The following is a 15,110-nucleotide window of genomic DNA, read 5'->3' as shown; positions in this document are numbered from 1 at the left end:
TCTTTTATGGTGGCTCCAGTCCCCGGACCTCCATACGGGGTGCCCCTTCTGCTTGCCTCCTGCCCTCGCCACGGTGACCACGGATGCCTCTCGCCTCGGGTGGGGGGGGGGCATTTCTCAGGCAGAATGGTCCAAGGCACGTGGAACGACACAGAGACCTCTTTGCATATCAATGTCCTGGAGATGAGGGCGGTGCTGTTAGCGTTGCAAGCACTTCAGAACCTTCTTCCCATAGGAACGATTGCGCTACCATAGGAACGATTGCGCTACAGACGGACAACATGTCAGTTGTCTGGTACATCAACAAACAGGGGGGAACCAGGTTCTACCCTCTCTGTCGAGAGGCCATGAGGGTGTGGGAATGGGCGATCTCCACCAACCGCTTTCTTATCGCAAAGCACATTCCGGGACGGTCCAACATACTGGCGGACAAACTCAGCCGTACCATTCTTTCCCCTCACGAGTGGTCTCTCAATTCCCAGGTAGCGAAGCGGATTTTTGCCGTATGGGGGCAACTCTGTTGCGATCTCTTTGCCTCTCCCTCAAATACGAAATGCAACAGCTTCTTCGCCCTAATCCCCCCCTTGGGGGAAGCCCCGAGAGACGCTCTAGTGCATGCTTGGCCTCCCGGTCTACTTTATGCCTATCCTCCTCTACCCCTGATGCTAAAACTCTTACAGAAAGCCTCTTGGTTGGGGAGCAGAATGATCCTCATTGCCCCATTCTGGCCTCGTCAAACTTGGTTCCCTTACCTGTGGTCTCATCTGGTGTATCCTCCCTGGATTCTGGATCCCATTCCAGATCTAATATCCCATCCCCTAGGTCTCCCGACCCCGAACCTGGACAACCTGAAGCTGACAGCTTGGCTGCTCCAGTTCCACTCCTAGTCAGGACTCCCGGCATCTCTTCCCCAGTTACCATCTTGGTAGCAGCACATAAACCTTCCACTAGAAAAGTCTATCGCAGAAAATGGAAGCGTTTTTCCATCTGGGTGGAACATCATAACTTAGATCCCTTCACAGCTCCGTTACAGTCTGTTTTGGATTTCCTCACCGGCCTTTTTCAGCAAGGGGCTAGCTGCTCCACGGTCAAGATACAATTGGCAGCCATCTCTCATTACCATGTGGGACATGACACAGGTCCTTTGATTACAATGAAATTACATAAAACCTTCCTCAAGGGTACTTTCCTGCTCAGACCTCCTGTCAAGGAAGTTATACCCCCTTGGGATCTATCACTAGTCCTTCAGGCCTTGACTGCCCCTCCTTTTGAACCTGCTGCTTCGGTCGAACTTAAATACCTTTCTTGGAAAACAGCGTTCCTTGTCGCCATCACTTCAGCGAAAAGAGTTTCGGAACGTCAGGCCCTTTGTGTGAAGCCTCCCTACTTGACCTTTCATCAGGATAGAGTGTACCTCAGGACCAATCCCTCCTTCCTTCCTAAGGTGGCTTCAGAAACTAATATCAACCAATCCATTAACCTGCCAGTTTTCTTTCCTAAGTACCAGAATAAAGGAGAATACAAGCTGCATTCTTTAGATGTGCACAGACAACTGCGCTTCTGCATTCATAGGACTGCTGGTCACAGACAATCCGATCAGTTGTTCATCTCCTTTACCAAATTCAACTTAGGCAAAGCTGTTTCTAAGGTCACTTTATCACGATGGATTTCACAGTGTATTCTTCTGGCCTATGAAAGTTCTGGGAGGCCCGCACCTCAGGGAGTCCGTGCACATTCCACTCACTCTATATCTACCTCTGCTGCCTTTAGATCTAGAGTTCCTTTAGACGATATTTGCTCCGCAGCCACTTGGGCTTCATCTCATACCTTTATCAACCATTATAAGCTGGACGTTATTTCCAGAGGGAGAGCATCCTTCAGCTCCGCAGTGCTCCGGAACATCCTTCCATGATGGCCGCCCAAGATTCAGGTAGCTGGGGACTCTGTCCCAAAGGTTGCTGACAAATGAAGTACCTACTTCAGATTAAGAAGTTATGTACTCACCATAACGTTCCATCTGAGTAGGTGACTTCATTTGTCTGCAACCATCCCCCCCTCCTTCTCCCTGGCCTTCAGAAATTACTTCCTGGATGTCCTTCTTTTGGTCCCTTTCGGGACATATTTAGCTTTTAGCTTGTTGTATAAGGGCAAACTCGATCTGAGGTCAATCAGGGTTGGCAGGGGATTATGGGTAAGGGGAGGAGCTAGGAGCTCGGATCTCTAAGCTGTAGAATAAGTTGCCGGCTCGGATCCGATATTGGATCCAAGACCCAAAGGTTGCAGACAAATGAAGTCACCTACTCAGATGGAACGTTATGGTGAGTACATAACTTCTTCTTTTTTTTTTTTGACTACACATGTAGGTGAAACCTTGAATGCTTTTCTGGGTGGATGAGCAAATGGGCCTACCAGTCTCCATGCTTCCGGTTCCGTATTTAATTTTCTAATATCTTTATCTTGATGCATGCTTGGTGATTTCCAGTTCTTAATGACCCCCCCCCCCTTTTCTTACCTTTCACCAGTGTCCTAAACCTGTGGTAAACCCCTTTTCTAATAGGACTACCACCTTTCTAGCTGCATAAAATTTCAACCACTTACTTAAAACATATTCGGTTATTGGCATAAGAAGAGATTCTTGCATCCCCTTTAAAAGCATGGGGCATGTAGGGGTTTCTATTCTGGGGGCCTGAGAGATGAAAACATGCTTTAGCTGGATGATTCAGCTTTCCTCCTGTCATGTATTGATGTTGAAAGTTGCACTGTGACTGCCCAAAATTGTATTGAAAATGCCTTCCATCTCCCGTTTCAGCTCTAAAAGGCTGGTTTTCAATCATCCTTGTGTGCCCAGTCATGCCATATCTATTAAAACCACTCCCAATTTGGCTAAACACAAACCTACAATCTGTTGTTATTGTGCTGCATTAGTCTCCAGCCAGTATGACAAACCCAGGTCCATCTAAGACCATGGCCTTTCTGGGTATGGCTGTCTCATGTTACTGTAATGCTCATCGTAGAGCAACCATTTTTGACCCCCCTTGTATGAAATGCATAGTGATGACCCTACTGAAATGTGCCTTTCACTTTGTTGGGACTCCTCTCCCCCAAAATTTCTGCATATATCGTATACCCAGTCATCCAGTTCTTCAGTCTTATCACCATCTTCCTCCTTTTGCCTACTGGATAGTCAGCCCTTCTCCTCCTCCTCCCTATTCAGGACACAAAACATATCTACGTGCTCCCCTTTTGAGAATTTTTTTGCTTGACTTCCTCACTGAAATGAAAACCATGTAGCAAATCTGGCATGACTGTACCATGGTAGCTGTCCTGATCTGCCCCCCCATTCCCCTCTTATCTTGTTAATGCTTACCCTTTCCCTATAGGTCAGCCTTCTGACCTTCCACACACCCCGTGATCTGTGCTATTGGTGTCCCAGTCTGGTCCTGACTATGAGAACCCTTCGCTTATCCCCAGCCCCCTGGCTGAAGCAGTTACCCGGCCTACTTGATGCTCCTTTGCCCTTAGGACCCGACCATTGCCCGTTGCTTTCTGCCTTCATGAACTCACTTGACCTTCCTACCCACAGTCACCAATTTAGGACTCACTTTCCATTTTCTCCTCATCCTTAAAAAACCCTGGACTCTGTAAGCACTTAAGAATATCTGATCATCATTTATTGCTAGCTTATCTTCCTCCTTGCCTGCCACCTTGTGTTTCTTCCCATACCTTCTCTTATTCTTATGCTTCTTAGACTTCTTCTCCTCTCATTTGCCTTCGTCCTCTTTCTCTCTGCTTCCTTCTATGACCTAAACACCTATTTCCAGACCTGCTTTGTGGGTTGCTCCCAGGTTGGATATTAACCACAGCAGGAGCCAGCAGTTGCCCTGACCCCATTGTCTACAGATATGAATCCTCCCACCAATCTTTCCCTTTAAGGCTTAGAATTTCTTTCACTTGTCCATCAGTGTGCTTAGGGTTACCACCTTTTCAAATGGCCAAAGTGGGACATTTTTGGTACAAACATCAGATTTTACAGGCCGAAACATACCCATGGTCAGTGCAAAGGATAGAACTTAACTTTTTTGCCTAAATAAAAGTGTATTCTTGTAGCATTTTAGTTGCTTATTCTGTTTCTTATAACATTTAGGTATTTTAGATACAGAATAACTGTTTTATGCAACTATTACATAAAATATAGGAAATAATTTTGTCCTAAAATCTCAGGACATTTGCCATTTTTACAATTTTTTGTCAGGACACAACTGCCCAAAGAGGGACTGTCCCTCGCAAAGTGGGACAGGTGGTAACCCTAAGTGCGCTGCTCCATCTTGCTTAAAAGATCACCTATGTTGCTAAACCACTTGAAAGCTGCCGAAGTGGGAATTGAAAAGACTGAACTGCTCTGTTCCTGGCCTTTTCACTGCCTGTTCCAGCCAGCTTACCCCTCCCTTAATTCTCTTGACCTATCCTGACCCTACCTGGCCTCCCCCTCCCTTTTGACACCTACATCTGAGCTGACCTGCCTCAGACAAATTGCGGCTTGCTGTAGCATGTCTGTTTGATACTGATTATAGTTAGAGTAGCTAAGGTTACTAAGTCCTCATGTCTTTCTGGAGAGGAAACAGTTTGGTCTTTTCTATTCTGCTGGTTAAATGCTTAGCAGGGTACATTGAAAGGATACTTTATATTCATTGATGGGCGTAATACATAATGACAGTGCAAGTATAGGGACTAATAAAAAAGGTTATAACTTAATGGCAAGAAATAATAACTTGATGGTAGATGGAAAGATTGGTAAGACCAGAATTCATGGGAATTCATTTTATGGGAGAGATGGCTGATTTTGGAATTATGTTTATTTAAAAATAAAGAAATCTGGTTCTGTCATCTGCTTTGAAAGAATTGGACAGGTGGATGGGTGATAAGTTATATGATACTCTAATAACAATTTTTGAGTTATCATGTATTTTCTGAAAGATATGACATCAGAAAGACAATTGTCTGTTATTTTTTTAGTGGCTTTAGCTCTCCATGGTTTGCTAGAAAATTGCAATTTTTATGATGAACAGATTAAAAATATAAAGCGAAAATCTGGACAGTTGAGAAGTATGCTTGGTTAGGGATCTTGAAAGCTAATGCATTTTTATTTTCACTTGACAGTGTTTAACTTTCTTCTTCCACTGGTATAGTTGAAACGTGATGTTCTATTACTGTTCATTAAACCAGAAAAATTCAGTCAGCTATTGGCTACAAAAAAAACAAAAAATTAAGGAAAAAATAGTCACTAGCTTTTTTTTTTTTGTAGATGTTGGTTGTTTAAACTTGCCCAATTCTGGATTCTATAACCATTTTTGTAATTTCTTACAAGTGTACTACTTTACATCATAAAGCCATCACAGGACATCCAGCGTGACGTACTATAGGTTCATAGGCTGTTACTAGGCTAATGACCACTAGGGCCATTACAAGCCTAGCCACACAACCAAACCATACCTCTCAACCTGTTAGCATAAGAAATCTGGACAACGCCTGACATAATGGGGGGAACAAAGGCCCAAAATAGGGACAGGTTTTAAGTAGTGCTCTTATAAATTCAGAAAATTGCTAGAATAACAGAATTTGCATTAGCATACATCATCCGAAACACATGAAATCGTAAACTCAAATGTATGCCATTATTCAGTGACTTCAGTCCTGTGATCATCCTAGTGATTTGCCAGAAAAGCACAGATAGATAAATTGGTGTATAGGTGGCAAACTGCTCTCCATCTGTATTTATATAAAAAAACGAGCAGGTACAATCCAAACTTCATGTAATATGTACCTACAAACATTAGCAAAAGTGATAGGATGTGTGTACACTACTCTAACGACTTCCCTTTGTAGCAAGAACACTTCTGTGTTTATCTAGGAAGCTCTTTTTTTTTCATTCCCCAAGCTGTTGCTTTCTAGAGCAAGATAAAGTTTCACTGCTTTCCAGTTTGGGAAAAGTCAGGTAGGCCATTCTTAGCTGTACCTCTGACTTTGTGATGCTTTGGTTGTAGCCCTGTTAAATCTGTCTGCCAGTTCTGAACAAGACCTTACTGCCTTTTTACACCTCTGCAAGGAAGAAAGTAGCATAGGACCATTATGATGATATAAGTGAGCACACGTTTGTCAAAGTGGGACTTCTTTTTTATTTTATTTATTTATGCATTTATTTTTGCAACTGTGAAGAAAAGAAAACTCAGGTCTGACAGCTACATATCTTCTTGAAGGTAGAATTCTAGCTGTAATATCTGTTCTCAGTTCTAAACTGAATTTCTGTATTAGGTACCCTGTAATTCTTCTCTTAAGACATTTTAGTATTTCCATTACATAAATACTAAGCATTGTAGAAAAAATTTCTGACAAGAGAAACTTTGTGTCTACTCCTTCATCTTTTGTAGCATCTTTCCTTTTCTCTGTCTCCATAAGCAAACATTTCTTTTTGTCTTTGAGCTTTGTCTCTCTCTTCCTGCAAGTGAACCTTTTAGAATCCAGTTTCCCACTTCTAATTACCTTTCCCACCCTAACACAATAAGATTAGTATGACTTTACCTTGCCTTCAGTCACTATTATTTCCATTAACAAGCAGCCAAAACACTGGCGCTGTCACTCCCTTTTGTGTTTTAGCTTCTTTTTCTTGTACTTTCAAGTGGAATGTTGCAAGTACTTCGGTTTTCACTTTTCATATTTGTCATTGTCATCCATTGATATTTTTACAGCATTTCCTTTAAAAGACGTGTTTAAAAAAATCTTAGCAGGTTATCAAAGTGTGGCAACCATATGATTTTGAATGTATGATAGTTTTCTGAATGTTAATTTCACATATATATAACCACAGATGATAACTTTTTTTTTGGGGGGGGTGCTCCCTCCCTGCTTAGAGCTGTCTGACGTTAGCTGTCGTCATTCCGTAGATTTGCTAAAACTGGAATGAGAATGACTTAGGGAAATTTAAGGTATGCTGGTTCTACTTTTTATGTTTGGGTCTTTTTTCAAATTGATCAGAAGGTTTCAGATTATGCCATGTATTTCATTTGTATTTTATTTCAGATTTGACTTATGGGCAGTGTTTTTTTAGGCTTATATATTTCATTAAAGTGCTGGGATATTGCAGCTTAGAAGCACTGAAGGAAAACCCTAGAGAAAGCAATGTAGCAACGGTCCTGTTAATAATGCCCAACCGCATGAGTAGAGGGGAATGTTGCCTTATTTCAGTGTACATTCCTTGAGTTCATTTTTACACTTCTGCATTAATTGTTAGTATTTTACCTCTGTTGTGTTGTAACATTGCCTGGGCTTCATCAGTATGCTCTGCATGACAGAACTACTTATGCACTGTGCTCTGTGCATGTAAGTAACCCCACTGGGTTGGCTCTTTATGGTTCATAAGCATATTGTAGATGACCATGGTGAAGTGGGTCTACATAGCACATGTAAGCACAAAGAAGATGTGCCTTAATGCACTGAGCACACAGTTACAATGCAATAGAATGTTGCTGACCTTTCTACTATCCTAACCCACACCCACTTCCCAACGCACTCTTTTTTTAGGGTTGTGAAAACTATGCTACACTGGCTGCAGTTTTATTTTATAGTATTTCAGTCTGTCAAAGTGACCCTGTATGTTGTCCTTCAGTGCCCCTACATGTTCTCTGAGCACCTGCTTGCTTTGTCTATGGCAAGTTCCCTCATACTACACCAAACAACTCTGACCCTTCTGTATCCACTAGGTCTGCACATGTGTATGTTTATTCAGTGTATAGAAGTAATGGTGGCCTAGGGGGATGTGTATTATCTGTATAACAAGCAAACAATTGCTCCCAGTTTGGAATAGACTCATGGTGACTCTATGGGAAAACTGAGTTTTTGTGGCGTATTATGTAAATAGATTGCCAGGCATTTCTTCCACTCAGATACTGCTGCTGCCCAATTGCTCCCCAGTCAGGTTTTGAATCCAGGTCTACCAGTTGATAAATCCTGTCCCTAAACCTCTATGCTGTCAGGCCAGAGATTATCTGTATAGCCAGCTCTTTGTATGGAGGGTGGCCTAATGGTTAAGGTGTTTGCCTTACAAACACAAGGTGCAGGGTTTGAGTCTCACAAAGGATAATTGGCTAGGCTTAAAATGGCTCGCAAGGGCAGTTAGCTTAGTACTAACCTATGAACCTATGAACCTATGGATGCCATTCAGTTTCTATAGGTTAATAGCTTGTGTGACTGTTGACTGTACAGCTGCAAAGAAAGTTTATTATTAGACCGCATTGCTCTATAAATATGGGAGGTAATTGTTTTGTAATTTTATTTGAACAACTTTGCACTTTAGTAAAGCTCTCTGATGTGTAGCTATGTATTACAAAGTGATCATATCCAGGGGATTATCCTTACTGCAATCTCATTTTTTTTGCTGGAAATGGGCCACTTTCAGTTTAGTGTGTCTACTTTTTATCATATATTTGAGATAAACAGAGAAATTTCTGAAATGACAGTGATATGTCCTAACATGACCAAGCACTAAGAATTGCACAGTGTAACATTTATGAATGATAGCTTAATTCTGAACACAGCAATCTTAAATGTATGTTTTTTAACCTACATGACAATCACGAATGCCATATTATGAGCTGTTTTGTGGAAATCCTCTAGCAAGATGTGTGATTTCTGATGGTAAGATGTTTTCTCTTACAGCTTCAGTCATGTTTAATTTCCCCGACCAGGCCACAGTAAAGAAAGTTGTATACAGCCTACCCCGAGTTGGAGTTGGAACCAGCTATGGCTTGCCTCAAGCTAGGTAATTGTTCATTTTACTTCAAAACTGTTTTTTTTTTTTTTTTTTAAGAAAATGGGGTAAAAACTACAAAAGCAAACAGTTATGAACATGTTTCTCAGTTCAATTTAGTATCATTTTACAGCCACAGGAGCTGTTAATGAGTCATCATATTTAATATTATTTATAAGGTCTGTCTCTGAAATGGATTATGGAGATGCCTGTTATTACATTATACCACATGGGACTTGGAACTGTTACTGCTCCTAACTGTTCCTTAAGGAATTGATTTACATGTGAGTTATAGCCGCTTCACAGGAAATGTCACTTGGGTGAACGTCAGTATACCATAAACATTTTTGTATATGCTGTTTAACCATTACATCCATACATTTTTATTTCTGTTTTTTTTTTTGTCAGACTCATTTTGGCGATCAGTATGTTTGAGTAAGCAGCTGTCCGTTTCTCATTTGCAGAGCATTTATTCCAGTGTTTTACTTCCTGCTTTCTCTTGCATTTTATACATGAAGGAATTACCTTCCTCATTGTTGCTAGACTTATTGCTGTTTTATAACTCTTGGATAATTGTATTCTACCCTTCCTTCTTAACCAGTGTGCACTCTTATGAATGTTCAACTCCTTTCCCAGGAATGCTGAAATTCTTTCCTCCAAATATTGCATTTTGCTTTTTTTTTTTTTTTTTTTTATTTCTGATCCCATCAGTTGTTTGTTAGTAATTACCATCAGCCAGTTGGACAACTTTCCTTTCTGAGTTGGTAGCTAAACATTTTGATATCATTTTACTGAAGTGCGTGTTGTTTCCATTTTCCCAATAACTTAACGTGCCCAGAGTGGAATCATTTCTTGGTGTACTGAACTTTGTCATTACTCATAAAGTGCTGCAAAATGTAAAGCACCAATTGTCACTAGGATGTTAGATTATTGAAATGGTATTTGTTTTTGCTTCACAGCAAAAGGTTCCCTGGCTTGATTCGTACCTGGTATGACTTCTGTGCAGAGTCTGCATGTATCCCTGTGTTTGTGTGGGTTTATCTGGGTGTTCCGGTTTCCTCCCACATTCCAAAGACGTGTAATAGGTGGATTGGATATTCTAAATTCGCCATGTAGTGTGGAAGAACAGCTGTGGCAGGCTAGCCACCTGGCGGTGTAAACCATGGCTTTGGATGATTGTCAGTATTGAAGTGACACCCTGACCCCATGGAAAAAAATGGAAAAAAAGCAGTTATAGATGGATGGATCTGATATTCAGGACTGGGTCCATCACTGAAAGTAGAAGAAGTGTACTCAGGGTTGAAATGTATGTAATTACGGTGATGTTTTCAGAATTAATCATAGCTTTTTCTGAGGAATTCTGTGCAAAATGAGTCTAAAGAAAAATTTTATGAAAAAAGAAGGGTAAGGTGATGGTGTGGATTGGAGAAGCAGATTACTTGTGACTTTATGTTGTTCCCATTCACATATAATCCTTCCAGTGCCATATGAATTTACTTTGTTCCCAGTCACACGTACCCCTTCCAGTGCCATATGAATTTACTTTGTTCCCATTCACACGTACCCCTTGCTGTGCCATACGAATTTGCATTGTTCCTATTCACACATACCCCTTCCAGTGCCATATGAATTTACGTTGTTCCCATTCACACACCTCTTCCTGTGCCATATAAATTTGTTGTTCCCATGCACACATACCCCGTCTTGTGCCATATGAATTTATATTTTTCCCTGTTCACACATCCAGTTTCATATGAATTTACTTGTTCCCATTCACACATACCTCTTCCAGTGCCATATGAATTTAAGTTGTTCCCATTGACACATACCCCTTCCTGCGCTTTAACTACATTTTTAGATGCATTTGTCAGTGTGCATGCATCCATTTGTGTGTGCATATGCGTACATGGATTTGTGTCTGCCAAGAGAGGCTGTAATACATTTTTTTATAGCATGTACCAAATAGGTACACAGATTCAAATATGACACTTATAACTTCAGTATAATTTAATTTGTCAGCTTTAAAACATATCACAGGACATCTATTTTTTACACAGTCTGTGCTGTTGAATTTACTGCTGAACTTGTACTTGACAGCTGTAAAGTTTGTGTTTCAAACAGCTGTAGTTTTGTATGTGAGGCCTTCTACTTTCCTTTGGCCGTATCCACCCACATGCAAGCTGTGGACAAGACCTTGGCTAAGAGAAGGGAAAGCGTCTTGGCTACTTGTCCTTCTAGGTCTTGGCTAGATAGAAGGAAATAATAAGGTGGTCATACTGCAGATATGGACAAAGCCATGAAGAGACCTTTCTTTAAAGATGAATCGGCTGCTTTAGGTTCTGCTTCTAACCCACTATATGTGATGGATATCTTGTGTATTATGCTTACGGGATCATCATCATCATCATCAAGTTTAATAAGCACATTTCATAACCTGAAAAATCTGTGCTCCTGGTCCCTAAAAGAAAATCATTGTCATCGACTGACAATCTTGGGAGCAGTTTGCATATTTGGTGCTCAGTAGCCTTATGTGCAGGTTTCGTTCTTTTTAAGCATTTGGATAGTATTGGGGACTGTACACATTATTTGGTATTTTAGAAATAGTTAAGATGAATCCAAGGGGGGGGGGGGATTGGGCAAACACATTTGACAGAACAGAAATGAAATGGCAACTAAGGTTAAACGCCACCCATTCCCCTGGGATCAATGAACATGTTTCAATTATGCCTTTTTTTAAAACATAGAGTTCTTGTTTTGTAAGTTATTTATATTGAATTTTTTTAAAAAATATATATACATGTTTTTATATAGTAATTATAAAGGGTTGTTTTAATAGCTAATTACTTGTATTTAAATGTTTTTTTTTCTATTGGTTGCTGAATTGTATTTAAATGGCTGTTTTTTTAAATTGTTTTATTGGTTCTGAAGAAGTCCAGCGTGTGCTGGATGACAGCGCTTGACTATTGTTGGATTAAACTAATTTCTTGGACTATTGTTGGATTAAACAGATTTCTTGGAAACTACGTTTGTTTTTTTGTACCGCTGGTCTGTCTGGCAGGAAGGTGTTTTTCTTGTTTTATGAGTTTTGGTTGCCTTGTACACCGTTTTGTTTTTGTGAGTTTTGGTTGCGGTGTTGCCAGGACTGGTTGGTGGTGCAGTTTCAGTCCTTAATCGAAGGTGCTCTTGGTATATATGGAGGGGATGCTGAGCGTAATGCCTGAGGACCATTCATTACAGATGCCAGTTAACATTGAGGATTCAGCACTGAATAGTGGAAACCTCACACAACTTATTTTGGTTTTGTCCCAAAAGGTTTCTCAACTACAGGAGACTATGGATAGTTTGAAATCTAATACTGTTCCTGGTTCTAAAACGAGTTCCTATAGCAACAGGGAACCAGGCATTAAAAACACATGTGATTGTTCGTTTCCGGGATTTTTAAATTCCGGTTTGGCTTCAATGACCCAGGCGGAGATACCATGTGGGCAAGAGAGACAAACTGTAGGTGAAACTAATGATGTACGTAATCTGAGAGATTGGTTGAATATGGATAATTTTTTGTTTACTGGACATAATTCATATGTTAATAGAGGGAATTTCAAGAATGGACTTAAGGACTTTGAATCCATGATGTTAAAGGTGCGTAACCTTCAATGCAACAATGCTTATTTGAAGGAGTCTCTGTGCAAAAAGCGAGTGCCAAAAGGGCTTCTTATGTTTAAATTTCCTAACGGTTTGTTAAAAAATTATGTTGAATGTGATAATTTGATTGAGATGTTTGATAGACATGGATTTGAACTCATGGAGTTCATTATAAAAATTAATGCTAAACAAATTGTTAATAGATGTGGATAAGCTGAACAACGAAATTATCAATGATGTTCAATTTAATGAATATAATGGGTGGTATGAGGGTATTTTTGATAATGTAAAAAAGCAAACTGATATGAATATGAAGAGGAAGAGGAACAAATTATTTAGAGATGAGACCGAGTACAAGGAGAGGATGGCCTACCCTTTCCCTAAATCGTATTTAACCTACAATAGCGATGTACAAGGTTCACGAGATCAAGGAAGGAATTTTAACAACACAGGGAACAATGCAGATAATAATTATGTAGAACGTGAACATGATACCTATGAAGAAGAATACCCACCATTAAGGAGGTCAGAAAGGCTTATTAACAAAGGCAATGATTATAATTATAATCAGAATTTTTTAGGACTGCAGGAGGGAAGGGGGAGAGAACAAACCTCCCGAGGGCAGGGTAGGAGGAGGGAGAGCTACAGCAATTAAATAATATTGGTTCTGTGAGTATAACTGTTGGATGTGAAGGCAGACTTTTAGGTAGTGGAGGGTTTAATATTTATAATTATAATAATGAGAGTATTAAACACGAGCATTTTCACTTTTAAAGAAGGGAATGAAGTTTATTCCAGTTAGAAAGGAGGACGTGTCTCAAACCCTTTTAGAATTGAGGAGTTATACAAGAAAATTGAACTTGAAATATATTTTCAGGAACACAGATAAAAACACTAACAATTTATGGGCTCCCTCAACTTCTACGTTTAAGAAAAAGAGTTGTTACAATCCCCGTTACACCCTGCCATAGCATCCTATGAAGAAGTGTGCACACAGGAAATTTTTAAGTTATATTCTACAAGTAAGAGGGATGAGTATAATTTATCTCCTGAAGAAAGTAAAATTTTGGAAAGCATCAGGGGTAATCCTGTTATTAGATTTATGAAGCCTGATAAAGGGGGGGGGGTGTTGTTTTAGTCAATAAAATTGATTATGACTGTCGGATTTCTGCTATGTTCATGATGAGGAGAAATATGTGGTTGCCTCTAAAAATGAAATCAGCATAGCACAAAAAAAGATTAGCCTTATGTTAGAAGACAGTTTATTTCAGGGAAGTATTAATGAAGTCATTTTCAATTTTTTGATTAATAAATGTCCAGTTATACCATTAGCCTTTGGTATTCCAAAGATACATAAGGACATTTTTGACCCCCCTTACAGGCTTATTATTCCATCCCAATATAGTATGACTTATTCATTAGGCATATTTGTGGATAGTTGGTGAGGGATGCTTTGTTGCCTATTGATTATATTTTAAAAGATTTGGGGGATTTTCTTACACGATTTAAAAAAGATTTATATGATGATGGTTGTTCCTTTACTACTATTGATGTTTGTGACCTTTACACGTCTATACCACATGAAATTGGGTTAGAATTATTTTATGAGGCCTTGTGTGAGAAAACTTCTTTGAATAATACCCTTTTGAATTTTGTTATGTTCGCTATGGATACTATTTTGAAAAATAATTATTTTTGTTTTGAAGGGGAATATTTTAAACAGAATGTAGGGGTTGCCATGGGTTCAAGTTGTGCTCCTTTATTTGCCAATTTAGTTATGTTTAGTTGGGAGAAAAATAACGTGTTTTGTACTGATTTCCAAAGTAAATGAAGTAGGTATTTAAGGTTTTTGGATGATATTTTTATTATGTGGAAGGAAAATGGGATAGGTGAACATTTCTGTGATTATATAAGTAATATTTGTGATTATTTTAAGTTCACCTCCTCACATAATAATAAGACAATTAGTTATTTAGATGTGTCGGTCAATAAAGACACTATTTTGAAATAATTTTCGTCCACTTTGTATAGAAAACCTACATTCTCCAATGATTATTTGGAATATAGTAGTAGTCACCCATTTTATATGAAAAAAGTATTGTTAAAGGCCAGTTCATTAGATTGGCTAGAATGTGTTCTTCCTTTAATAGTGTCATTAGGGAGATGGATGTTTTGAAAGTTTTTTTTTTTTATGATAGAGGTTATCCTGAAAAAATGGTTCTTGAAATGTATAATTTAGTGAAAGACAATTGGGGTTTGAGGTACACCCCTTTATTAGGAAACACCACTGACACTAAAAAGGAGGAAACAATGCAAAAAGGGTATGAAAACAGTATGAGCCTGACTTATGGGTGTTACAGTAAAAAAGTTAAGGAGATTTTGAGTAAAAATTGGATTTTATTTAGGGCAAATAAGGAGCTTCAGGTAGTTATGGGTACTAACCCCAGTTTTGTTTTTAGAACATGTGCATACTTGAAATTTTTGTTTGAACGCCCAGTTATGTTTAAAGGTGTGTTGGATAAGGGTACAAAATGCTGTGGTCATTGCAATTATTGTAAGTGCATTATTACACATTGGTGAATTCGGTACTAAGGTGAGGACAATAGTAGGTAATTGTGGAATGAAGGGTTTGGTTTACATAGCAGTTTGTCAAAAATGTTTTAATTTT

General features: G+C 39.3%; 1 protein-coding gene across 1 annotated transcript in view; it reads left to right on the top strand.

Moving 5' to 3' along the window:
* The window catches only part of NBEA (neurobeachin), a 4,581,458-nt gene that overhangs the window by 3,715,522 nt on the left and 850,826 nt on the right, over nt 1-15,110 (top strand). Inside the window, exon 49 of the mRNA XM_044072852.1 lies at nt 8,710-8,812. Coding sequence (XP_043928787.1) covers nt 8,710-8,812 — 103 coding nt within the window. The remainder of the gene's footprint in view (nt 1-8,709; nt 8,813-15,110) is intronic.

Source organism: Protopterus annectens, chromosome 5.part1 (assembly GCF_019279795.1).
Source record: "Protopterus annectens isolate FY-2018-M chromosome 5.part1, PAN1.0, whole genome shotgun sequence".
Lineage (NCBI taxonomy): Eukaryota > Metazoa > Chordata > Ceratodontiformes > Protopteridae > Protopterus > Protopterus annectens.
Note: the sequence above shows the minus strand (reverse complement) of the source record. Positions and strands in the feature narration are given on the sequence as shown.